The sequence below is a fragment of the Zosterops lateralis genome, assembly GCF_965231275.1.
Source record: "Zosterops lateralis genome assembly, chromosome: 1".
Lineage (NCBI taxonomy): Eukaryota > Metazoa > Chordata > Aves > Passeriformes > Zosteropidae > Zosterops > Zosterops lateralis.
Window position 1 is genome coordinate 128,652,972 of NC_139762.1, and position 27,912 is coordinate 128,680,883.

The 27,912-nt window shown below is 34.7% G+C and overlaps 1 protein-coding gene across 10 annotated transcripts in view; it reads right to left on the reverse strand.

Moving 5' to 3' along the window:
- The window catches only part of VPS13B (vacuolar protein sorting 13 homolog B), a 438,627-nt gene that overhangs the window by 140,494 nt on the left and 270,221 nt on the right, over positions 1-27,912 (reverse strand). For all 10 annotated transcript variants that reach the window (XM_083871399.1, XM_083871402.1, XM_083871397.1 and 7 more), the window contains 3 exons: positions 12,559-12,762; positions 3,818-3,944; positions 1,979-2,122 (listed from right to left, as the gene is read on the reverse strand). In XM_083871399.1, coding sequence (XP_083727525.1) covers positions 1,979-2,122; positions 3,818-3,944; positions 12,559-12,762 — 475 coding nt within the window. The remainder of the gene's footprint in view (positions 1-1,978; positions 2,123-3,817; positions 3,945-12,558; positions 12,763-27,912) is intronic.

Here is a 27,912-nt window from a genome sequence, read left to right on the forward strand (position 1 = left end):
ATGGTTTCCAGAAGTGTCTTCAACCTAAATTATGCTTTGATTCTTGCAATGAAATATTATGCAGGTGTGAAGTATGAAAAGCTATGTGCAGACTCCTGATTTCATTCACTAAGATAAAAACAGCAGCATACAATCAGTGTATTATGTTTCTGCTGACTAAAGAAGAACAATAATAATAATAATAAAAATAATAAATGTGCATATATTAAAGGGTGAGGTGGCTTCACTTAGGCACACAGAGCTACCCAATACTGAAGAAGAACTGGACAAAAAGTAACGAACCAATGGATTTATATTTCAGTATAGTAAATCCAGATGTAGTTCTATGGCTTACTAAAGACAAGGAAAACACCTTGAGCCAGAAATATCCCCATTATTCTTTACAGGTGACCTCAGTGATGCAAGGCAGCAGTGATGCAAGGGAGTTATCAATGAAGGGCAAATAAGTGTCTCAGGATTTAGTCAACAAAAGACTTTCTGAAATTTTGTAGCAAATTCCTTTTAAGTTTTTATAGTCCAAGTAAGTCATGCAGCACTTCTGCACAAAGCCAACTCAAAATTTAAATTCTTGGCATCTATTCAAATCTTCTGATTCTGTCCATTCCACTGACAATGGGAAAACAGTGCTCTACAAATAATTTATTGAAGAAATTTCTATATATAATTTACAGTATTCATCTCCAAAAGAGGCCCTGTGTCTGTAAAGTATCCAAGGAAAAGAAAAATACACTGCATTTCTTTTCTACATCTTTCATGTTTCCCAATGTTAATAAAACAATGTCCTTTATTTCACTCTATCCTTGGGAAGTGATAAAAGAATGGGGGGGTGATGTGATGCCCAGATTAGCACAAACAAACAACTCCTGGGGTTTTGACAGGGTAAAAAGAGAGGAATGTAAATAGTTTGGCTGCTCTAGAGCATTCCTTGCTTCCACCCAGACTCATGTGCAATGCTGAAAACTGTGAGATTCAGGAAAGGAAGGAGAAAATCTCCAGGTCTCCCATTAGCCAGACTCTTGGAATAGTTGACTTGCTCAATAACTCTTTCCCTAACTCTTGTTCTTATTTGTGAAGGTACCTCAATAGGTCCAACAGACATTCCAGTGGAATTAGTGCTTTGTCATGTATTAACTCCTACTATCTTAAAGATGCTGTCAGCCTGACTAGATTGCAGGTTTTCAAGACAAGAAATAATTTTTTTTTCCTTAGGGCAAAAGTTTTCCATATATTTTCCTTTTTTTTTTTTTTTTTTTTTTTTTGTATCAGCCCAGAAGTGTGAAATTTAAACTTGCCAGTCTGTCACAGTGATTTGCTTTCAATACAAAATGAGGTACCAAGACCCAGTAATAAAGAATGACAAAATTCAAGAGATGGCTGCTGATCACTAATATTCCAGACAAAAAGGAGAGATTAACTGTTCAGATGAAGGATCCCTCATGATGTACATATCAGCATTCTTGTTCAAGAAGTATGAAAATATTCAGAGGTGGACTGAATCTTAGCGACTTGAGTTGCTAAGACAATTAATGTGAGTAGTGGTTACTAGGCACAGAGAAAAATTTCTAGTTTACTAGCTTTAGTGAAGGACAATGTAGCATGTGAACTCACAAGAAAATACCAAAGATTGATAAAAGTTCAACACCAAATAGTCTCAAAAACCTACTTCCCAAAAATTTGTTTCTTTCATCATTTACATAATTCTCCTTGTACATCACATAAGATAATTCTCCTTGTACATAAGATGCTGCAGAACCACTATAATGAATAATAGAATTTACTGAGTAATATTCTTGTTAACACTCATTCTATTCTTAAATCAACATCAGAATGCATTTTGAAACTGACCATACAAACAACAAAATAGGTATTTCCTTTACCTATACAATTTTTTCTAGATGGTACAAACACCTGCTCAGAGCTACAGTACTTTGGAGATGGACTTTTTAAAAATCCAGTTGCAAACCAGGGAAAAACCTACCTCAGTGGTGCTACTGGAAGGTTCCAGTCCAACCATATTAGTTTGTACCAGATGCTGCAGAAGTTGCACTTGAGCCACATTGAGGAAGAAGTCCAAATTCGCTGTCATATTCACTTCCAAAGAATGACCACAGACCAAAATTTCCTGTGAAAGTAAGGGAAAATATTAGGTAACAGCTATTGGGACAATAATTTTCAGCTTCTATATAACTGTATTGTGGTTCCCTGTTGTAGTCAATACTTAATGTTATATATAAGGTTATGTATAGTACAAATGTGGTCTTTTGGGGAGAAACTGGTGTGTTATGTTTCTAAAGGATGTGGCTTATTCTTTGCATGGCTTTCAACAGCAGAATTGTTAAGGCAAACTTTGCAAGAAAGCATCTTATGCACAAGTCCTTGTTTCCATCTCTTGCTAGTATCAGTGGGCTGTCAGAGTGTCCTTGGCAATGATTCCAACTCTCCTTGCCTTCCAAGAAAAAGATGTACTTCTTTTTTTAAAATTTAAACACAAACTCTGCTTGATTTATAATGAAATCATGTGTTGGAACTCACTGATAGCCAATATAATTGATTTCTCTTTGCCTGTAAGCCATTCTTAATACCTTGGCAACACTAGCTGAATTGCCACTGCTTTATTGGTGGTGTCTAGCACAAATAAAGACCTTCACCACTGTTGGCAAGCAATAAAGAGATGAAAAACAGAGCCAGTGCAGAAGGGGAGAAGAACTACTCTGTCTCGTGAGAAGTTTGCACAGTGCTCAAGCTCTAATCTAAACTAGACCTCTCCCTTCATGATGGAATGTCATCCAGGGAATAGATAACAAGAAGAATGTATGTACAGAAAACACTGACATTCTTGAACATAAGCATTAGCAAAGCTCAAGTTGTGGTGGTTTTTTTTTTTTTTTTTTTTTTTTTTTTTTTTTTTTTTTTTTTTTTTTTTTTGTTAAACTTGAATAACTTCCATACATCCTAGCCATACTGGGGCTATTTCCTTTTTACATTGAATACTCTTCCATCTGCCCTTCTGATGACCCTTTACACAAAATATGAAACTGTTGATTTCTTCTCTCTATGCCACTAGCTTTTATTTTCCAACAATGTACATCCACTGCATGTTAAAATGTTCCACACATCTAGTACCCTTTAAACTCCTGTACCAATTTTGCTCCTCCCAGGAGGTAGCTTTTTAAAGGGAAATTATCCTTGTGAGCTGACAAAAACTTTGATATTTTCTCCATATAAAATATTCTTGAGCTACAAACTAATGTCAAAAAGTCAGCCAATACCTTTTGTGTGTAACTTGCTTCACAGACTTATCATTAACTAGCTGAACAACACACCAGCAAAAGTGATTGTTAAATCTGAGTACCTGGAAGCACCCACAGCAAAGGTAGGGAAGTGGATGCTTAGTGACAACTTGGGATCTTGGAAATCAGGCTAAGAAAACTCAGCTTAACTTTCTTATTATAGATACTATAAAGATTGCATTTTCAGGTTTCTTTATGAGAAGCTTGTGAATGCAATGTTCTGTTAATGTTGCACCTCTTCTTAACACCTTTCCACCACAAAATTATAAAAAATATTGCTGGAAATCATTAAAGGATTCCCATTTTTGGAACTGAAAATAGGTTTATTTACCTCTGGCTGGACCGCCTTTAATATCAAATGCTATACAAAAATTCTTTCTCCAACAGAGAAAGAACATTTCAGCTCGTGACCCTTCTCCAGCTGGAAATTTGAAAACACATCTGAACACTTCAAATGGTGGACTGGTAAAATATTCAGATTATCCACATATTAAAAACTGTGCTATTTCTGTTGACACTGTACTAACCTCTGGGTGTAAATTCTCTGCAGCATCAATTTTTGTAAAAATAATCGCAGGAGCTGCAGTTATTCGAACGGTGAAATCTGTTAAAATTGGAGTTAAAATAGCTCTCCTTTCCTGATGCCGCCTTATGCTAGGAAACAAAGGGAAAGAAAAGTAAAGATTAAATTACATTATACATTGTAGAAAGGCAAAAACTTTTTAGATTATTCTTTACATCCAGCACACAGCAAAAACTTTCTTCAATACTAGTTTGGGATTTGATTGATACCTTATGATCATTAAATATCATTACTGTAAATCATATTAATTCTAATCCTGAAGCCAGACTTCGGTTTTCATTTCACAGGAAAAGTATTTCTAAATATTTGACTCTTCAACCTATCTCCAGGTAGACAAGTTTCACACTTGATATTGCTTCTTCTCTGTTTAATCCACTATACACAATAATTTTAAAAAAGATGCCAACTTTATTATCATTATTTTAAAAACTTGCCTTTGGAAGCACTTCACTTTATAAATGGCTGTTCTGAAGCCTAAAAAGTATTTGAATTTCTGCATTAGAAGTCTGTGTTGAAGAAATATGCACAAAACTTACACAAAAAGGAAATAAGTGAAAGATTAAACTAGCAAATACCATGCAACACTAGAACTCCCACATAAAATTAGTAACTATTGTCCAAGATGTTCAGAACCATTTGAAAAACAGGGATGTCAGTCTTCCTCCACGCCTTCTGTCACTGCTTGTTCTTGGCGTTTTTTCAGCTAAATATCAACACTTATTTACCAAGAATATTTGTGTCATTAAAATTGATAATTACATTTATTTTCCAGCCAGGTGTTAAGTTTTGTTTTTTTCCCCCTCTAACCAAACAGTAAGCCTAGAAGCACAACTGTTACAGATGGATCACGAATAGCCTATGACAACACATTCCAAATGGTCAGAATCTTCTGGGTCAGGTCAAATAAACTATTGCCACAACAAGTCACCTGAGAGCCTCTGATGAGGGGAAAAAAATGTAATGAGATCAAGATGGTGTTCAGCTTCTAAAAGAGGATACACTTCAAATTCCAGGGAGACTCCTTCCATCAAGATAGTTTTTGCTAATTCTTTTTACCTACTATTGTTTGTAGCAGCAGCAAATACCTGCATTTTACCAAGGATAATTCTAAAAATCATCATAAAGTTATAGTTCTGATTTCAGTTTTCCTATGTTTACAAAATAGAAAATTGTCAACTGTGAAATGAGCCAAGTTTAAAAAACAAACTATATGGCCTCAGATAAGAAATATATAGATCCATGTAGAATTCACCATCAATTTGTTAGTTACATTTCACTGTATTACCTTTAATTTTGCAACCTCTAATAGAAACATGGCAGTTTGGGCATCAGTGTAAATTACACAAGTGAGCCATGAACTATGCAATAAAGAATTAGTCCCTACCATCAGCTAGAGTTATCCATGTTAGTGTTATTAACCAATACCCCTATTTGCCTGTCTCTGCAGGAATTGCTTGACTGCACAAGGAATAGGTATTGAAATCTCCTGATTAAGAAGGGGCATTGAGATGCACAGTCTGGTAATAGTTCTGTAATGGATTCTGTAGAAAAGCAAACAATCTTAAATGCTGATGGTTTGTAAAGCAAGAGTTAGGCTGGAAATAAATTAAATAGGTATCATATCCTGAGGTGGAATTCAGCCTGCTGCAGAAGATATGAAATTCATACTGCAGAAGATACAGAATTCATTGTACTGCTTAGTCTATTTCAATTCTGATGCTTCAAATTCTACTAATAATTTTTTAAAGTGTCCTCAAAACATGTAGAAAGAATGGTGATCTATAAGGGAATATAAATTATATAGTGGAGGTAGGCCTTAAAGTTTTCAAATTTATTTAAGACTACAGTATACAGAAGTAAAGAGCAGATGCCACAGAGTTAGTATTGGCAGAGCACAACTCTAATAAACTTTTGCCTCAAATGACCCTCACTGCTGAGAAGGCTTCACACCACAATAAGAAGTGTGCAGTTTGCTTAAGAGCAAGCCAATTAGTGAGTGGAGAAAACTACCATCCTACCTTAAAAGCTTTAACATATTGGTCAGCTATATCTATGTTGATCTCTAATGATCGCTTTTAAAGCAAGGTTTGTCTCATTAGATCCTCAAATTAGAAATCAGACTTGTTAGTGGCCAGTGAACATCTTCAACTTGAGAAAACGGTCTTAGATTTTGGAGTTCTAAATGGTTTCTCTCCCTGCCACCATTTTCATTTTAGATTTAAACCAAATTACACAGTTCCTATTTCCCCTTCTCAATGGCAGGAGAAAGAAATGCCCTTTTTTTTCAGAAAATGAAAGAATGAAATATCAGAACAATTCTATGAAAGAACATGCAGCTGTACTAGAAAACTTCTACTTGAAGTTTCTTGAAATGCTAGTAAGTATGATTTTAACTTATGAAATGGTAAAGTTATTTGTTGAACCTCAAACCCTCAATTGGCACTCTTCAAGCACTGATCAAATTATTTTTCAGCTTCTCTTTATTCCCATTTCTTAATTTCCATACTTTATACTAGTAGATACCAAGTACACTGCATCTTAAAGGACATTTTTGGTAATATATATTGATTACTACTTTATTTTCTGTTTAAAATCATCCTTATGTGCTATCCCTGTTCGGCTCTACTTACTACTTTCTGAATTTCTTGTGGGTGAATTTGAACCTCAGCCAAATCAAGTATTAGGAAAATAATTGTAAGTACAAACAGAAGGCAAACAGAGCACAGTAAATAATGAAGGGAGAGGATATGAGAAAGAGCACAAAAGGAACAAAGAAACAAATTCCACTTTGAATTATTGAGTCTTCCACACTGCACCTAAGTGCAACGTTAACTTAACACAGGTGTACACCACATGAGCTTATGAAAAAACTTGATTGTGAAGAGTGTAATGATGGCTCTATGTCTGCAGCACATTCATTCTGTGGTTCATTTATGCATCTGTTATATATTTGTCTTGGAAAAAAAAGGAAAAGCTAGTATTTTTAGAGATGTTAAAGCAGTTGATCATCTACACTTAAAAGTAAGTGCATTTGAACGACCATATGCTAACACAAAGGAACAAGGCAGTTAAGCAACTGTGATAAGGTTTGGAGGTGCCTTAGTGCAGAATTTGGGCTCTATCTGCACAATAACATAAAGTCTGGTTATGGACCACAGATTCACATTGCAAAAGCACAGGATGAAAATGGCCCCTGTCCTTTAAATTTACAATTTAAATATAAGAAAAAACACACCAACAGACAGGGAAGTAAAAGTGAACCACTAACAGCAGCATAGGTAATGATATCCATAGAGTGCCAACCTGTCTCATGGTTTTTATATTACAGTATCATAGAAATTAATTTTTTTGAGGATTTAGAATAAAACATTGCAATTAAAACGTGAATGTTCACAGCAAACACCTTTATAACACGGAGGTGTGAGCAAGGAAGTGCCTCTTCAAAACATCAGTTTCATGATCAAAGGTCATGATCTTGGTCTTGGTAACTGGCATGGTGAGGTCCTATGAGCTCATAGGGAGTGTAGACGTGTCAAAGCAAATGAAAGAAGACGCAAAAAGGGAAATGGATAGACAGGGGGTCGGGAAGTACCGTGAAAACAAAGACATCTAATGATTAACATGACAAAAAATGTTGTGGGAAGTAGAGAGAAAAAAAAGTGAAGAACAGAAATCTGCAATGGAAGCAACAACATTTGATTACATCAAATCAAATCATCAGTATTTGATTATATCCAGTCAGAAGCATGTTGAGTTTATACTAAGAGGAAGACTGCCAAAGAGATGATGTTGCCCTAATTAAGGAGACACGATGATGTGAGACTGGATAAGCTGAGAAAATGCACAAGTAGGACTAAGTCCTACTACTATGACTCTCATGTGGAAAACACTAAGCAAAATAGAAAATATAGCCAGTAATAGCTAAAAAAACCCTATATGTGAAATTTGGAAATGTTTATCTTATTATTAATAATATTTTTTCTATTAATACCTTATTGAATGTGGACTTTGAGCCCTTATATACTTAAAAATTCGTAACTCAGAGAGAAACTTCTATGCATTCAATACATGAATAACAATAAAAGCACATTTGCACCATGTAATTTTACTAGCTACAGAAAGATGAGTCCTCATGGAGAATTTTGTGATGTGAAAAAGAAAAAAACATATTAGCATGAAATAGGCCACACAGTCAAAGTGTTCTCTAGTACTGTTGAGGCATGCAAAATGTCAAAAGATGTTATTTAAGACAGCATGTTAACTTGAGACTTATGAAAGAATTTTGTCTTGCAGGCTTCCCATGGAGCTGTTTAAATCAGCTAATCCCTGATATACAAACGTATTAGGAATGCATTAGGATATATATCTAACTACTAATTCACATCCTTTCAGCTCTCTGAGGTGTTGCAAAGACACGTCACATGGCAGTAAAATAGCTTAGCAATGTTTTGAGGACCATCTAATAACCAAAATTAGAAAATGAACAAGTGTACATTACCTAGGTGTAAAGAATTACTACTTTTGTACTGTGAGACCTCAGTAAAACTAACTTTTATCTTATGAAGAATGCTGTGCAGCATTTTTTACAGTGGATTAGTATAAAAAAATAAAATACCCAATCTTTTTGAGAAAGGTTTTGTACAGTAAGAATAGAAGCACAACATCAGGTACCACAAAAGACAGCAAATAAAATAAATTACTGAAAAAAAAAGTGCATTGCATTTTATTCCAAAAGATTCATGGGGAATGCCTCTACTTTCTTACACAAAGATCTACAGATCAATTTTTTTCTGGTCTTTCTCATTAGAACTTGGCAATCTGCCAAGAACTTTCCAAAAAAAGCATGAAAATGAAAACTATTCAAAGAAAAATCTGCAGGAAACCTTTCTGAGGATCCTTGCAGTGGTATTTTGTTCAGTTTTGTACAACAGATCATTGGCTCCCTGATGTACTCCATGAGAGCTGTTCCAGATGGTGGTATGCCAAGGACAAAACTGTAACACAGTATATTGCCACACTCAATTCATTACCACACAGAGAAGTAACGCTTTTAAGCTCAATTATTTTTTTTTAAACAAAGTTTATTCAGGCTGCAGGAAGCAGAAGTTGCTGCTGGGAGCTGTAGAAGGATTGCACAGGGATGGGGGCGAGGCCTCCAGAGAGGATATATTTCTTTATTTCCTTCAGGGCTGTTGTTTTTTCCATTGAGTGGAGGGAGAGGGAGGAGGAGATCTGCAAGCTGAAAAAGCAGTTTTCAATCAAGAAAACTTCTTTTGGTTAAGTACTCCCAGTTCCTCACATGCTGTTTGGTAAAGGGAATAAATGTGGACAGGTTTCATTTGTACATAACCTTATTAGAACTGTCTGACTGTTTCCCATATTCTTTTTATATATTACACCATTAGGGAGCTTTTTATAACATTTATGATGAAGTACAAACATTTCATAATGGAAAGAGTTATGATCCCTGATCCTTAGTACAGCACAGCATCTAGACATTTTTTTTCTGCAAGACTGCATCCAACCCTAGCAGAGTGTTCCAGTTCCCCCATTCTCCTTGGGGTGACCTGCAGAGACACAGGAGGCATCACACCAGCATTTCACTATTGCCCCGCTTGAAGAATCTTACATTGAACACCTGCAAGTGTTCAACAACTTACTTTTAGAGTATGACAGCTTGCTTTCCAAACTGCAGTGTAAAGGCTGGGAGGGGAATCAACCCTTTAACATATTAAGTACTAGAAGAACTGAACTCCAGAAAAAGTGGTGTGAAAATTTAAAGGATTTACTTTCAGAGTAAAGACTGCTAAAGCATTTAAATGATAAATTATGTAAAAAGCCTTCAGATACTTGTCTGTGTGATATCGATAAATCTCCCACTTAAAATTGTTTGGTTTTCATGCCAATTTTTAAAACAGGGCCAATTTTCAATTGTAGATTAAATTACAATATAATTTATTTCAAATTTTTTGTGATTTGATTTCGAAATAATCCAGTAATGTTTTTACAAATGGGAATGGAAAAGGAATGGCTGGTATCTATACTGAAGTTTTCTGTAAAATCACTGTGAAAAACCTGGATATAGGTTGGATTCTATACTGCCCCACATAGCATTAAAGTATTACAAAAATGAGGGAAACAGATTTCAAGGTAGAATCTTTAAACCCAGTGATCTTAATATAACATAACACTGGCTAAGAACAAACAGAAGTATATTAAAACCAAACAAAGAAATTAACCCTAAAATAACTCACCAAAAATAATTCATTATGTTTCAAGTTAAACATGTCTAAGAAACATAAAGAATTCTAAAAATTAAAATCAAAATAAATTAAATATGATTTTAGATTAACTCATAATAGGTATCAAAATAGGTATCAAAATTAGATCAAAGCATAAAGATTTTGTGGCATTTGCAGCAAATATTAATATTAACTTAACCCTGGAAACAGGGAGCACCATGTTAAACATCCTGCAGTCGCTCTCTTCAGCACATGCTGGAAATAGTACCATGGATGGCAGAGTTCAGTGCAGGTTCTCAGCACATCACTTCCACAGGTCATAAAATAAACCCAGATACAGCAAAAATGCAAAGATCCTGAAAAAACTGTAGTAAATATGTAAAATTTAAAACTAAAAGGGTAAGAAAGTATTCTTACTTCTACTTGAAAACAAGCTGGAATTAAAATTCTGTAATTGCACATCAGAAAAGAAAACCTAATGTATTTAATTACAACTGTTCTAAATTAAAACTCAAGTAGAGGATTCATTCAAAAGCAATTTTAAACATACTTATTTATATTCTAATAAAACTTCATTTTGGAAGTCTGCTGAGGAAGCATGTCCAAGCTTATAGGGGCAAAAAAAAAAAAGAGAACTCAAGATTGTCTGTAACAGCTGCTTCCCTTGTCCTGTTAGCTTTTCAGGAATCCCACTGAACTTCCTATCTGAATCTATAACCATAAAGCTCAGACCCAGAATGTGTTGGCAGTAGGATTTCAGTCACCAGTGGAAAGGAAAAGGAAAGTCAATCTCGCAGTGGCTGGTTTTGCTATGTTAGCTTAAATTGCAAATTGGTGACAAGTCTTTTGGAGATTAAAGTAATCTTATTTTTCAAGATATTCCAAAGGAATTTTTGTGAGAAAGAACCTCATGGGGAACTTGTCGTACACCAAAGCCCAACTAGAAAGTCATACACACTTTTTAAGGCTAGGAATTTAAAATAAAAAACCTCTATGGAATTATATGAGTTAAAAAAATAAATTTTTAAAAGACAGGAAAGAACCACTTGATCTTATAAATGAAGCATAGAGTGTATTCCTGTGTTAAAATTTTTATCTGCACTCCTGTGATTCCTTGTCATTTTATCATTTCTTTGGTTAGAACTTTTTCTCCTGCCCTCTATTTTTCAATGATAAACTGGAATTTATTATTGATCACATCTTTTTCCTGCATGCTCTCCTCCAGAGTGAGCTTATCTGCCCTCTTGGCCTTGCATCAATACATCACTTATAAAGCTCAGTCTGTGTGCCATCCTCATGCAGCCTTTGCTACTTGCCACACTTTAGAAAAATCTGACTCCTCTCTCATGTCCCCTTTTTCTGAAAATTAAACCAAAGGTATTTCTTTCCAGGTGATTCTGCCTGTTTTTCTATATCACTTTAAGGAACTCATTCCTAAATTTGGATAGGAATCGTATCTTCGGAACTGTAATTTTCATAAAAATCAGATTGTTTCTGCATGAATTAGATAGAAAGGATTTTTATGTGAAAATAAATAGCTAAATGTATAGGCAAAGAGACATTTACAAGCAGAAATTATTCTAAATCCACAAAATTACTTTTGAAAATTTGCTCTTGGCCATCCAACCTTATTCCTATGTTTGAAAACTGAAATCTGCTACATGGTCTGTAAAAGTTTAGTTTTGCACTACTTGTATTAATTTTTAAGTATAAAAAACTATATTAAAACCAAAATAAAAATTAAAAATCTTCCCAAATTGCCGATTAACCCTCCCAATTTTATATTTGAAAATGTGAAAATTTAAACTAGCAGGCAAGTGTATGCATGCTTTGTATTTAAACCCTTTTTAACCAGAGGGTGGGGCTTTGTGTGCACATATACAATACCCAAAAAAGGAGACTTAGCTGAAATATCTCATTCTCAAAATTCATCTGGTTTTAGTAACAGAAGTGCAAAAATCGATTCGGAATCAATAGGAAATGTTCTACTTTATCCCTCTCTAATTTAGAAATGTCCAAGCTGGTTTTACTCAAGCTTTGTAAAAATGCAAACAAAAGAAGTTTAGAAAAAAAGAAAAAAAACTCACCACCACCACCAAAAAAACACACCCTACACCAAATGAAAATCCAAACCAGAACCTCCCATTGCTTATAGAGACTGACAAGCTGAAGTCTCAGCCCTGGAGTTATTTTTATGGACAGACAGTAAATCACTTGGAGAAGAGCTTATAATGGAAGCAAAGGTCCACAGTAACTAGACAGTACAGTGTAACAACAGTAATATGCATTTCCAATGTGTAATCCAAAACTCCAGGGAAATGTGCTTGTAATGTAAAGCAAACCCAGTATTGAATCATTTGATTCAGGTACACTGTGCATGCTCTCTGCAGTGTTTGTGCTATGTAATTTCAGAAAAGAGTAAGTTTTAAAAAAACATCCTTACCTACTGGCCATGTTCCATTCAAGTGCTGGATTTTGAGAATTTCTCTCAGTCTCTGTCAAAACCCCTCCTTTTCCATTTTCCTTCTCTGGTTTCAACTGATTCCAATAAGCAGTACCAATGTTGATAGATTGAAGATCTATTTGGTATTGTCTGTCCTCAACCTCTGATCCAGGGTCTCGAAGGATTCCTAGATTTAGTGCTCTTCTGTAATGTCAAAAAAAGGGAAAAGAAATCACTAAAGGTCAATCAAAATCGGACCAATGAGATATTCGTTAAGATCGAAATTAACAAAATAAAGGTATCAATTTTGCCATGTTTGTCTACATTAAGCATTATTTTCATTTCAAATCTTAAAAAATACCCATCTGCCTCTTTCCTATGGAATTCAATGGGAGATCTGCAAATGAATTTATTCCTAAATTTAGCCAGATGTACCAAAGTTGATATGAGATCAATGCATCAACTTCATTGCATTTCCAATCAGATCCATATGAGCAGCCTTGTGGGGAAATAGGACTGATTTATATCTACTGAATGGATGAAGGTTGTAACATTTAAGTCCTCAAAAAGAACAGCTACATATCAGTATTAGCAATTGTCCCACTGTTCAATTTAATCAAAGAACAAAAATTAAAAATAACATTCCAAGATGATAGAAAAACAATCCTTTTACCACTGTATTTCAGCACAGAACTTTTTAAATAAAATTATTCCAACAAGTGAGTAACAAGAATTTTTGAGTGAATTACATTCCTTGTGCATTCCTTTAAAATCTACTACATTCAATTTTAGAAAGTATTTCAGTCTTGAGCTGAGTTTTGGAAACAGTCAGACTCAACTTCAACAAGACCTTCAAGAGCTATGAAATGAGTGGGGGCTGCTGAGACCATTCAATTTTACCTGTGACCAGTAACAGAGGAGTCTCCAACTGCCATTCATCTTCTGCTAATGAGGACTGGGAAATACTAAAAAAATTATCTTCCCCTTTCTATACTGGGAACAATACAGCCTTCTGTGCACTGCTCATTTGATTCTATAATAAAAATTCACCATTACATTATCGCTGTTTTTCAAAATAAGGAAGCAAGGAGATCTTAATTTTTTTTCCCCTTCAATCTATGATCACAAATTGTAGTCTGTTTTATTGATTTCATACAGCTGCGTTGAAGCTTAAGCTTCTTATTTGCATATGACATTCAATTTACTGCTCTGTTCAAGTTGTCTTGGGCCAAAATAATTTAGTATACAGCTGCTGTCTTCACAGAGAAGTTAATAATTCTGCAATTTGTGTGATTTTGAAGCTAATAATCTAAACATAAATAACTATTAAAGTAGCACATCCCAAACTGCAAACTCAGAGTATGGAAATGATAGGTATGCAATCTCTTTTGAAGTGCAATCCTAGTGCTGCCCAAATCCAAATAATAGTTGAAACTGCTAATACACTGCATTGTCACCAGTGGAGTATGTTAGCAATTAAGAAAATTAAGTGATTAATCATATGTAACCACAGATGCATGAGGATGACAGGAAAGCCATTCTGATCAAGTCATTCCTAGTGAGGCAGTGTGATGGCATCGTTCAGTAGCCCCTATAACTTTAAGTGCTTAGCAGAAACACACTGAAAATCTGTTATGTCAGTAGTGGTATTTCAAAATTAAATGTGGTTTCTTAAAACTTAGGAATTTGTTTGTCAACCTTCCACACACAGAGACCTAACCACAACCACTGTGCATTTTATTATTCTTTCTAAGGCATTATTTCATCAATATGAATGCAGTTTTTCCAAAAAAACAAAACCCCACCACAGTAGATTATTGTAGGAGCCAATGTCTATTTTCATACTTTGTCTAATTCCAAGTAAATACTGGATTATGTCTTTTGTGAAATATTACTTAAAATAAAAGCACCAAATTACATATTTTTGGAAATCTGCTTGTGTATATAAAACAGAATATGATACTAATTTCACGTGCATAATGGATTGTTCTCCTCTGTACTTCACAGTGAGCATTTTTCATTTCTTCTTTCATGAGCAGCCTGATAACTTGCAATAGGTTCACCTAGATATTCCTTAGACTCATTCAGCATAACCATGACTTTGTGAACCAAATTCCATGAGTATAATGTGCTTGTACGCACTAATATGAAACTCCCCACTGTGACAATGGCTTTCTTACCCTCACAAATTTACTTATTTAAACCTAAACCACAACAAAATCACTCTTAGACAAAAATCTTTAGGTGCAGCAAAATATAAAAGGCTATTATTTAAACACAAGGTATTTGTGTATTGTGTTGCTGGTATAACATTTGTCCACTGCCTTTTTTTAAATGTACTTTGGGATATTACAGCCTAATTCTTCAATATTTTCATGCTGATATAAAAGTTTACATTTGCATTCCGTTCCTACTATTAACAATCTCCTATATATAATACAAAACTCTTCTGATCCTTCAGATAAACTTTTGAAATCCAAGCAAACTGTGTTTCTACAGTTAACTCATTTTGAAAAACATGTATTTTACGTATACATGTAAAATACAAGGATTAGTAATTAATGCCTTGATGTGTTGATGAAGCACATTATGGCTTTCAGAAAGTGCATCATGCCAGTTTTATACAAGGATAAAAATATAGCCATTTCCCAAATAAGTAATATGTATATAGGCATTTACACAAACCCTTATTTCTAATTTCCCATATCAACAATTTACATACAGGGATTTACATAAGCATCCCTTTCTGGTTTTCCATATCAACAATTTTCCTAACTACACCTCCAATTTATTAGTTGTACACTTCCTAGAACAATGAAGGTATATTAAACCACAGCAAACCTGGCCTAATCTTAAGTACACATGTTTTGCATGAACTCTGAACTCCTTGAAATCCTTGCAGCAAAAAAAAATCAGGAAAACAGAATAAACCAAATTCATGACCTCTCTATCTTCAGCATAAGTGATGTTTTATCAGCTGAAATGTACTGTAGGGGTTATGATTTTAATTGCTTCCCTCTTCTGAAAACAATTTCACTATGAATCGTTCAGCAGGTGGTGCAGAATACAACAGTTGGTCAACAATATAGTAAGATCACAAGCAACCAAAGACAACCATAAGCATGTAACAGGAAACACAGGTTTAAAGTTTTTCTTTTTTAAAATTGATTTAGTCTGGGTCAGGCTTTTTTGTATTTTTTTTTTAAGAAGCATTTCATGTTGAATCAGTTACTACATGCTGCTCAATAAGCATAGTTCTGAGACCCACAGTAAAAAAGTTAAATTTATTCACTTACAGCTCATCTGAGACCTACAAAAAGCTAAAATGGCAGTTAAAGAATATACATTATGTAATAATTAAGAAATATTTGCAGATTTTACACACAACAGCTAATTTTTATTAGTACATACTGGATCTCTGCATGCACTGATTTCTGCTTCCAGGTACAGAGATAATAAACCTATCTACCCACATTTCAATTATTAAAGGTTTTGCCTAGTGGTAAAATATCTTTCCTATCCTAACTTAAAAAGGAAACAGACAGCAAGCTTGGATAAATATATGTCTCTATTTCATAGGGGTAAAACCTGCGGCACATATGTAAAAGGACTTCTTCCTCTTCTGCTTAAGCTTGTGAAGTCCCAGGCTAGATGTAGTCTGAAAGCCCCTCACCTATGCATGAGATGTGATTGAATACTGTAGAAATCACAGCAGTGTTTATCACTGACCTAATGCACTTTACTGCCTTTTCCCCAATTCAATTCAGTGAAGTTTCCTCCTTGACAAAGCCATTGAATGTATTGTACCCAACAGGGAAATAGAGGCAAATGCTTCTTAGGGACACAATGGACTCCATCTGGAACAGGATGCTATAGATGTTAAGGAGGGCACTGAACAAAAACATGGTAAATCAAGAGAGTCTATAACAACAACACCGGCCTTTGAGAATGCTAAGCTTCTATAAGTGAAACTTCAAGACAGGAATCAGCTTTTCAAAGACAACTACTTTTCCTTTATTTTTTTTTTTTAATTACACCAAATAGATAGTATAATACATGTCTTTTTGTCACAAAGAAGTTAACACTTGAGCCTTTGGGAAAGAAACAGAACTTCCTCAACATCATACAACATACAGAGACATGATCTTAGTACTAGAATAAATGTTATCCTATAGCATGACTTCCCATGATGGAACTCCTGGATGTGCCTAAATTTGGAGATATTAAAAAACACTTACTTGCGAGGAAGAGAGAAAGAAGAATGAGAAGTTAAGCAGAAAGGAGGGAGAGTCTATTGCAAGTTATCACTGGACAAGAGGAAGAATTATGGAATCGGGACACTAAGGCTGAAATTAAAGAAAAGAACCAGGCAAGAGCAATCTAACGTTGCAAGAAGAGAGAAGGAGACACCCTTAGCCAAGAAGAGATGGTCCTCACACAGATGATCCTGGGTACCCATTCTGCCATACTGGGTGATAACACATATCATCCAGAACAAGGGTATCCTCACCTTTGCTTTCCCACCCTGCAGTCTTAGGACCTACCTGTGGTGTAACAAACAGTGGTTTATGACTGCCAGGATGTTGCAAACAATTTATTTTAGTCTGGATCAGTAGAGCAGCTTTTCAAATGCCATCAGCAGTAAACTCCAATTCTCACTGTTTCTGCTTCTTTTCCCCTGTAGGAACTAGGCCCACATGACTGGCTTTATTGGCAGCTGCTCCTTCTCCCCTCTCCAGCCCAGCCTCAGAATAACACAACTACTGTCCCATCTCCATAACTGCTGGCAGCATTCTCTGGATTGGGTACCAGCAATGTTTTATTCAATGAAAATATAAAGAGTAAGGCCACTTTGCTAAATGCTTTTCTGATTAGCAAGTGATACTATTGATTACAGGAATTTGTTTAACAATGAAAACTCCATTCTGTCTGGTCAGCCCTAGTGTTGTGATCTGCACAGCTAGATGAATCAACATAATCTACGGAAGATAATACATGGCAGATGTCCTGTAAGTCAGAGTGGTTAAGGTACCTGGGTTCATCTTTGTATGTGTAGGACTCTTGTGAAAATAAAACATCAGTGATAGCTCCATGAGCAAAATAAAAATGACTGACCACTTCTTAACATTTAAATAGTGGACAAACACTGTACAAACACAGTTGCACTCCAACTGAATATTTCTTGTAGTCAACAACTCATAAGTTCTAACTTTATAATGATTTGTAGTGTTTACATTTTTGTACATAGGCATAACTCAGCTGAGAGGTAAACTACTTGTACATTTAGTATGCTGAAAAATAACAAGGCCAATAACTGAAACATATGCAAAATTTTCTTCTGATTGCTCTAGACTACTTCAAAGAATTGTTACAGGGATGCAAAAATACAAGTGTAACAAGTAACTTCCCTCTTTTTCAAATTAATGTTGGATAAATGTCTGACTTCTATCTCTTGGGCACTGGTCCCTTTTTTGCTCTGTATACCTACAGAGATAAGTATCACTGAGAAGAGAGGAACCGGTATAAGTATTAACAGCTAAAGCAGAGAATAAGAAAACAAATAGCTATAAAGATCATTAGGTAACACAATGAATTCCATGTGGGAACCCAGTATTTTTGAATCACAAACCCCTCCCCCTCAAAAAAACAACAAAAAAGAGATGAATCAATTATGGATAAGTGTGCTCTAAACCAGGATTCAGTACATGAATGCCAAAGTGCCTGGTGAAAAACAGAAATTAGATGTTTAGAACAAATCATCTACACTCATTATCATATTTCATGATCATTAGAACAGCTAATCACATAAAAGAGCACTAAGACTGTAGTTGATGTTAACATGTCTCTTAGTCTTCTCTGTGTCAGAGTCTGGAATAAGGATGAGTTAAATACACGTTTAGAAAATTCAACCTTGAAAAACGTGTTTGAATTCTGCTATTTGAATTCACTCCAAGATTCTAGATACTTCAAGCACAGTACGGAATCTATTACTACAACAATTGTGGCTCCTGACAGAGAATGACATTAAGAGAAAGTATTCAGGATCTCCAGCAAAACCATCACTGTACTCTACCTACACGTGCTCCACCTAAATAGGTCCAAGCTAGGTATTAAATAGTCCCACTTGAGAAATGTAGATGGGATAGTAAAAACCACAGAGTTACTTCATCTGCTTCTAGACTTCTCTAGCTGTGCAGCAATAACTCTTCTACAGAAAATAAAGACAGTAACAACAAAACTTTTTCTAAAATATCCAAATATACTATTTTCTTTTACTAATATTTTTCAGCACAGCTTTCTCTTGCCAAGCTGAAGCAGACAGATCTTCCCTTACAATAGCATTGCAGCTTTTTCTTAAAAACAGGCAATGCAGAACAAACCCCTCAGTTCTTCAACAAATTGCTCAGAGATCAAAAACTGTAAAATTATAATTGCATTCTCTAACTACTGTCTGTCCTCTACTTGACCAGTTTCAACTAATGCAACTACTGAGTCACACAGGTGTTTATTGAATCCCAAACTATTTCATAAAAGGACTGATATTCATTGAGCTATAATAATGCAAGAGAAGAGAGATTTGGTTTTGAACACAGAAGGAGAAATCTGGTGAATGGAAGTCAATGGTTTGTGCCTATTTTGCATGTATGGTTGACACCCTGTCAAAAGGAGCAGAAAATACTGTTTTGGTTAGAACTTGAGGTGCCAAGTCTAACTGGATGCATGGATGTGCAGAAGAGCAGAGTCTGCCAGGTCTCCATATGCTGAACACAAGAAGGTCTGAGGTTAGGCAGAACCCTTTGGCTGGCCTGCCATGGGCCTAAAGGACGTGCTTCCCTCTTTGCAAGGCTAGAACATGCCAAAGGAAAATAGGAGAGGCAGGCTTCATTTCTCTTCTCTCTCAATTTGCTTAGTATGTATCTCTAAACAACGAAATCAATCTCTTCAACAGTCTACTAATTTATACTGTGGGCATTAAGCCAAAATGATTTTGTGAATACAACTAATCGCATAGAAAACATTTTGAGAGTATTCTGAGAATGCAAAGTTATAAAATATGGATAAAAATTAACAACTCATTTTTTAAAACTGATATGCAGTTTATTTATTCTATTTATGTGACTACTTAAATATTTTTAATTTGAAACCCAATAGGTACCTATACAGAGGAAAAAAGAAAACCAACAGCACCCCCTCACGCTCATTAACTACAGTGGTGGTGCCAGGTGGTGCTACTATAATTCCATTTGCTATCCATTTAGGAAGGCCAGGTTTTAGTGAACTGGGCCACACCAAGGTCAGGACTGATAGCACTGATCATATAAAAGCTACAAAACACATGAAAGAAATTATAGTAGATCACATACACTAAAAAAATTGGCCTTTTGCTTCCTTTCTTAGTCCTATGGGCAGGAAATGCTCTACAAATCCTGTGAGGTGACCAGACATTTAAAAGTAGTCCCTTGCCAAAGGGCTGTGGTACAGTAATTGCCTGCAAAGAAGCTAAAGAACTTCTGCAGCACACTTCTCTTCAGCAGTTGCCTCTGGAACACAATATCAATGACCCTATGACCACAAGGTACAGTATTAACAAACTATGAAGTAATTCTGGTCTCTCTAAAGTAAGTGTAAAATGAAACAAAGCTGACATTTGCAGCTGTGCATTTAGATGTCATCTGTTTAATTACTTCTATAATTTTATTGTTTAAATTCCTCAACAAAAATAACAGCATGAGCAAGTCTGAACTTTTAAAAATCAGTTTTTCATTTTTATACTGTTTAATGTTTAGACAGTTTGAGGAATCTCTTTATACTTTTGAAACATTCACCCGAATTCAGGGAGCACTGTATAAATATACACTTGACAGACTGTATAAATGATAAGTATGCACAATTCCAATGGAAGGTCTGTATGATATTTTTGGATGCCAAATGTTCCTTGAAAAAAAACAAGTGGAATACAGTTTCTCTAAATATTGGAAGTTTTAGGAGGGTACTAGCAAAAATGGCAAAATACAATATAACCTAAAGACTTTAATGCTTTTGTTTTGTGGTAGAAATAATTTTATCTCAAAACTTAATGCTGTCAAAAGACCTTTCATTTCAAATTTTAAAATATTTTGCATCTACTTGCTTTACCATATGACTAAGATAAATAATCTTGTGATTTCCCCATTGTTTTCACCCTGCATTTCACTTTGGTTTAATTGATTAATCTAGTTAAGGGGTACAGTATCTTTCCAGATGTTCTATAAATTCACCTGGAAATACCTAGGTGAAGTTTCACTGAACACAGCCCTCATATTTGATTGAGTATGGAATTTCTCTAAATGGTGCAGTACAACCTGGTATAAGGAACAGGCTTGAAGGCAAACTGTCCTCACTGTCTTTCATAAGCTGATGTGGGACAGGATTTCTTTTTGCTACTATGTCAGTATATCAAAATCATACCTGGACATCAATCAAATTCTATCTGAAGCAGAAAAAGAACATCACAAATAAATAAATACCAGCTTTTCTTTGATATTAAATAATGTGTATTAATGCATACTTTCAGCATGTCTATTGCAATAGATAGTGCTTATAGCATGGATTATATAAGAACTACTCTAAAAGCTGAATAATTAACTTTCCAAATCAATTCACATTTATCTTTGGTACTGATTACATTAGTTTCTCAAGATGCTACTTGCATTTTCTTCTTCTTTTCATAGAATCATCATATTCATAATGGCAAGCTGGAACTATTTTTGAAATACTGTATATGATATTGTAAAATACGTCAATAACACATTATTAAAAATAACCTTCCTTTAATTCTTCTTTCCTGAAGTCCTGGCACTACTTTGTCTATTTCAATATCCCTTGAAAACTCTCCTGATATAAAACCTCACTCCATAGCAATTACGAAATATATTATCTGTAATGTTAAAGCCAGTATTTTTTCTTCCTTAAAACCCCATTAGACTACTGTTAACTGACTATTTGCACTTCCTATGTCAGTATGAATCTATGGCTAACAAAATATATTGAAGAGGAGTTTTACTTCTAAATACACATTTGAAGAAGGGCAAGGAGGGAAACAAAAAAGATGCAAATCTACTCAAAATATCCTGTGTACTCACAATACTGACCATGAAGACTATACATTCCAGTGTCAGGTAGTTCAGTAACTCCATGATGCAGTACAAATATTTAAATGGTAGTGGTTGTTAAGAAAACTTAACAGCTTTATTTTTCTGCCTGGAGCTAAGAAAAACAATTGCAAGGACACTGCACAGATACAAACACACAAACAAATACACTGCCCATTTGGGAAACAGCAAATTTCATCATCTGTAGTTCCAGTCAAGTTTAGTAAATATAATTGGATACACTCTTACGAGCTGCAATATGTGAAAAATACTACACATAGATTTTAAAAATTATTTTTAGAAAACAACTTCAATAACACTTGTAGTTACATAATATATCAGGCATTTTTTACTATGCCAAAACCATGGCCATAACAACCAATGAAGCTGACTGAATACAGTGGGTCAAAAATGTTATGCCAGAGAATTGCACTCCTCTGTATTTTTCTTGAATACATATGTGCACATATTTATACACTTCCAACCTTAAAAAGTTTCCAACTTGCTTCACAGCTGGATTTGCTAAGCTACAATTTCTTCCTGTTTCTTGAAAAACTGTCACATACAAAGACTAAATAATACTGTTCAATAGTTACATAATTTTGGTTATCAGAAAGAGTTCAAACCTCTTCTGTTCATATCCTGCAAGTACAGGGTGTATCTATTTGTGGATACTCCTATGTTCTATTTGTACCACCTCCACACCCATTTATTTTTTAGTGCTCAAGAACACACAATACCAAGCCAAAAAACTGGAGTAGCTGTGATTTATGCCGATCATTTACATTGACGTTAACAGAGATGCCTGGTTCTATCTCTGTATTTTATTACTCTCAACGTGCACTTGTGTTAGCCATTGACATACCAGTGCTGGCCACTGCCTTCCTACAGAAAAAAACCAAAACCCTAGCAACAAAAATATCAATGGGCATGAAAAATGTTTTGAGAGGCTGAAGAATGGTACATTTATCTTTGTGTCCAACAACTAATAAAGCCCATAAGATTACAAACCTACCCTTAAAAAAAGTGAAGGATTTTTTTGTTCTTAAGCAGAAAAAAAGAAAATAGCTTCTGAAATGCAACACAAACCCACTGTACATGGCTTTTAATTCCTTTTTTTTTTCTTTATTGCAATGTAATCAGGTTTAATAGCACAGTAAGACCTTAAACATAACAAACATTAAGCATGACTTTTGACTGTACTTAAGGTGGTTGAGCAAAATTAAACTATATTGGAAAAGTCAGTTAAGAGCTAGGAACCATGCTCACTTAAACAGTAAAATTTGAATTGCTCAGGGTAACAGTAACATGGATTTAATTTTGCCATGGGAGCCTGGAAGAGTATCCCATAGAAAAATATGCTAAAATAACATGTTACCATTCTGTATATTTCTGATAATCCTTTTTGTTAAATAATTGAAAACCAAAGTTGAAATACTTACAAGCATTAAATGAAAGACACTGGCAAACAGTTTTGTAAAAGAAAGAAAGCTTCTATCCAAAATGTAGTTTAAGAACTGTGGTATGAATTTGTCATAGATAAAACCCTGTGAGGGACATCAGAGAACCCACAAGTATTTATGGAATGAACCGCAATCTGTATACAGAAGTTAACAAATGTTTCATTACAAAGGGGATATGCCTTTCTCAGTAACAGAAGCACACAACTTGCATTATAGTTACCTTGAGATCCTGCTAGAATTAAAAATGCTACAAAGAAAAGAAATCTGCTTTATATAATATTGGAAAATACTTTTCACCAAAAAGCATTTGTTGAAACCAGATCTGATGGAAATTATATTTACTCAAAAACAGTTAAGAAGAAAACTGTATAGAATAAAGAGTTTACAAAGATCTCCTCAGTTCTTTTAGAATAAATTATTTACTGCAGCCAAGATTTTAGATGCTAATTTTCAGTATATAGGACAGAAAAGCAATCTTGATATATGAAATCAATAATATATTTTAAGAATCGTCAAAGTCAAGTCTGGGAAGAAACTGTAAGGAGTTTGTATAAAGCAAAGGAGCATTACTTAAGTAATTCATACAGAGGAGAAGAACCACTTCAGCTCTTAATGTGGCATTAATTTCTAAGAACAAGCTAATTATTTTCTCCCATGTTAACAGAAACCCAAACACCTCTCCTCATTGCCCCCTGTATTTTACAGTAACAGGCACAATATAAAGCTACTTGTTCATGAAAAAGGAAGATTAAAGGAATATAACTTGAAGAAATGCAAAACCTTCAATGATGTTGCTTTGTAACATAAAACAGGAAACACAAAACACAACTCATATAAAAAACAGCTCCATCTTTGAGATTACTTTTTATTTCCCAGTTTTATCTGAAAATTTTTTCATTGCATTAAAGTTGCTGGTTACATAAACTGTGAAAGGTACTCTGGGATTTTTAAGTGGTATTTAATCTGTTTTTTCTTTGTCTCTGTGCCTTTTCTTGTTTACCTTTTTAAACTGTTACAGTCTATTTAATAATGTTAATACTGAATCTGAGAACTATTTAAAAATTCTTCATACACAGTGTCAAATTCTGTGCTGTTTCAAAAGCCCAGATCATGATGGCAGATTAAGCTGATCCAAGCCCAGGGTGATGAAATACACCTTTTTGCCAGGGCTAATCCTTGTGTCCCTATACAGTAAATAGGCTCAGGATAACCACCTTACTGAAAACAATTGCCTGATGGCCTCAGCATTTTTTTATTTCTTTCAGATCCTTCAGCCTGTTCCTTATAAACGAGTACACACAGAAACACCATGAAGAAGTAGATCTTACAAGAGTTCAAACTTAGATTTACAATTTAAATGGGCACAAAACTCATTGCCCAACGACCATGGATAAAGTAATGTTTAAAAACTGACATTACATTCACCCCCCTGGGCTGCCCCATGGAAGCCCAGGGCCACACTCTACTCCTTGCATGGCTGGTCTGCACATCACTTGCTTGGACGGGACAGGGAGAGATTTTTTTACTCAAAGAACTCTTCAATTATCTGACATGTTTTCTCTTCCCTGTGGTAAAACAAGAATTGCTTTAGGGAGGAATTAACAGTTTGGAAAATATTTTAAAATGGGAGAAAGGGCCATTAATATCTTAGTTAGGGGAATCAAATAGTTACAGTCTTGATCCCAATGAAGGAGGTAGATTTCAGTGCTGGTTATAGAGAAAGAGACATGAGATTTCTGAAGGGTTCATTCAAAATGTACAAACATACAGGGGAAAAAAAAAAGATAAGAAAAGAAATTAAACTTCCTAGGGAGAAGATGAGAACAAATGCAGTAACCTTAGGTCTCATGAGAAAAATATCCCCATGCCTAATGAATATTTTGAATCTTAGAACTAGGAAATATCAAGGCAAGAAGAAATGGAACATTCGTGTACATAGAATATGATGAAAAGTTGAAAAGGATTAGAACTAACCAAAAAATCCAAATAATTTGTTTGATTTTGTTTTGATTGGCTTTATCACAGTAGAACTGCAGTTTTTGGAGAAAAAAAAGGAAATGGAAAAAAATCATGTTAAACAGCATCTCAAACCAATACAAATGAAAGAAATCCTAATCTCTCCTCCATTCAGTCACTCTAAACATATTGCAGATTTCAAAAGTGAGGTTGCATGAATTTCACATAGCAAGCTCTGCATATACCACACAAAAAATACTAATTAACCATATAAACCATTATTTGAGACAACAAAATTATCAGAAGACCAAGGAAACTCTGCATTCAGGCTGTTGTGTTTCCCTAACTTAACCTTGACTTTGCAGAAGATACAGTAGTTAAGATCACAGACAGCTAAGAAATCCTTTTATAGAACAAAGTATAGCAAAGCAGAGACAGCAATGCCCTTGTGGAAGTTTTACTTTAAAACTGCTCTTTACTTCTGAACCTTAAGCTGTTTAATGACAGCATCATAATAAGTCAAAGAAATGGGGTACATGCCACAATAAATCATATAAAGTATGTAGACTTTGTAGACTCCATTTTGAAGAGATGCATCCCCGATGTTTGGCTATTAAGTTTACAGCTAAACTGTCCAACCTGAGAAATTCCTGACCTCAGCACACAATCCAGTTTAAAGAGAGTCTCGAAACTCATTCCCAATTTAGTTCTACATCACAGAGAGGTGACAGAATGAATACCTGAATAATGAAACAATCTTAACCACAAGAAATCCAAATGCTTTGTGCATTAACTAGGACAGTTAAGCACTAACCATGACTGGCTTGCCTGCACACATCCTATTTGCCACTGAACCGGTCCACAGTGCCAGGGGAGAGCACTGCAGTGTCCTGCACTGCTGAAGAACAGGCACCTGCACAAAGTGCCCAAGGTCAGAGGTTCTCCTCACCATGCCTCAACACTGGAGCCGCTCCCAAACATGCGAGCAAGTACCCATGGTCTTCCAGATCAAATCTAAATAGTTTTGAGGGATTTATGAAGCTGCTCTTTGAAATCTCCATCTGCCTCTAAAACAGGTCTTTTAGCCACAGATAAACACATCTCCGTGAATCTCCATGCAAGTAAGTTCATTCGTCCACCCCACCCGTCCACAAGAACGACTGGGATGCAGATAGTGGCAAGAACCCAGTTGTGCAAACACCTCAGCCAAGCCAGAAGCAGAAAGGAAGAGTTTTGCAGATAAAATGCATATTAAGTCCTCAAAACAAAGTTGAAAGTAACAATACATCATTGAGGAAGGTCACTGTTTTTTATAACGAAATACTTTTAATAAATGCACTGTTTAAGACTTACTAGACTTCAAAAAATACTTTTATCTATTCTATGTATTTCAACTTTGATCTGTTTAAATTAGTTGGTTATTCATTTAAATTCGTTCTTTATTGATACGTACTTGTTTTTCTTTTCCCCCTAACATATTTAATAAGGTTTCCAAAAATGCAGGCCTGATTAACAACAAATGGATGCTTAAATGACAGAATGCCACTGCTTTTCACTAGGAATGTTTCTATGAAGCACATTTCAATTTCCTTTCTATGAGGAAATGTACAAAGAAACTAAAACTTACTGTATGAATCAGGTTCTGTGTTACAAAGTGAAAGAAAATACATAAATTAGAGAGAGAGAACAGAGTGGTTAAACTTACCAATTAAAGAGAAAAGTAAAGTTGTAAAAGTTATTTTCTTATAAAATTTATTTTATTTTCACTCTTACATTATAAGGAAATGTATTTCAAATATATGTATTTAGAAAAATTAGTTAAGTTGAAGATTCCTGTAGAACTGACAAAGAAATTTCAAGTAAAAACAAGTTTCATAGTTAAAGCTGAACATTTTTAAAGCCAAATTCCAAATATAAATTTAGCATTGAATAGCTTTTGGTATTAGATAATTAACAAGCTACATTTCTGAAACTAAATGGGCAGTTCCAGCTGTTATTTTACAATTAGTTTCCACTGAGAGTTTTAAATTAATAACTGCTGCAATAGCCTCAAACGTGCCAATGCTAATTAGGAGGGGAGTTTGCATGTAATGCTATCCATATATATGAATATTTTACTGGGCAAAAGGTCTAAGCAGACTTTTTTTTTGCCTCTCTGCTAAATAGGAGAGAAATGTATAGCAAGAAAAAACTTTACTTCCAAGCCCTACTCCAGAGTACTATAGGATTCTTACAGTCTTCTCCTAAGTCTTTAGACAACTTCATGCTAAAAAACATGTGTTCAAGTATCATAGTAAAAAACAATATTTAGAACTTGCTATTTAGTATGAATATTTTGATTTACACCCCAATTCAACAATGATTAATTCTAAAGATTATTAAATGCAAAAAGAAACAAGATTGTATATTCCAATTATGCAGAGAGAATCCTGTTTAAAAAAAACTTCAGAAATAAAATCATCCCGGTTTGAAATCTGAAAAAACTTACTTACTAAGTTATGGGAGCAATTTCAAAATCTTTGCTGTTACAATTTTTTTCCCTAACACAGAGAGACGAGAACTTAAAAGTATGCTAATGCAATCCCATTTCACAACTTACATGGAATAAAAGACATAGTTTTTAAAACACTAAGAATTTCTTTTTTTTTTTCCTATATAACATAACCCTGCAGTTTTAATAATTTTGAAATTTGCGAAAAACTGCACTAGAGAATTTACAATATAATAAAGCTGATACTTTTCCTAACTCCCTATGGTACATATGGACAATTTAATAAGCAGCTCACATTTCCTTAAAAAACTAT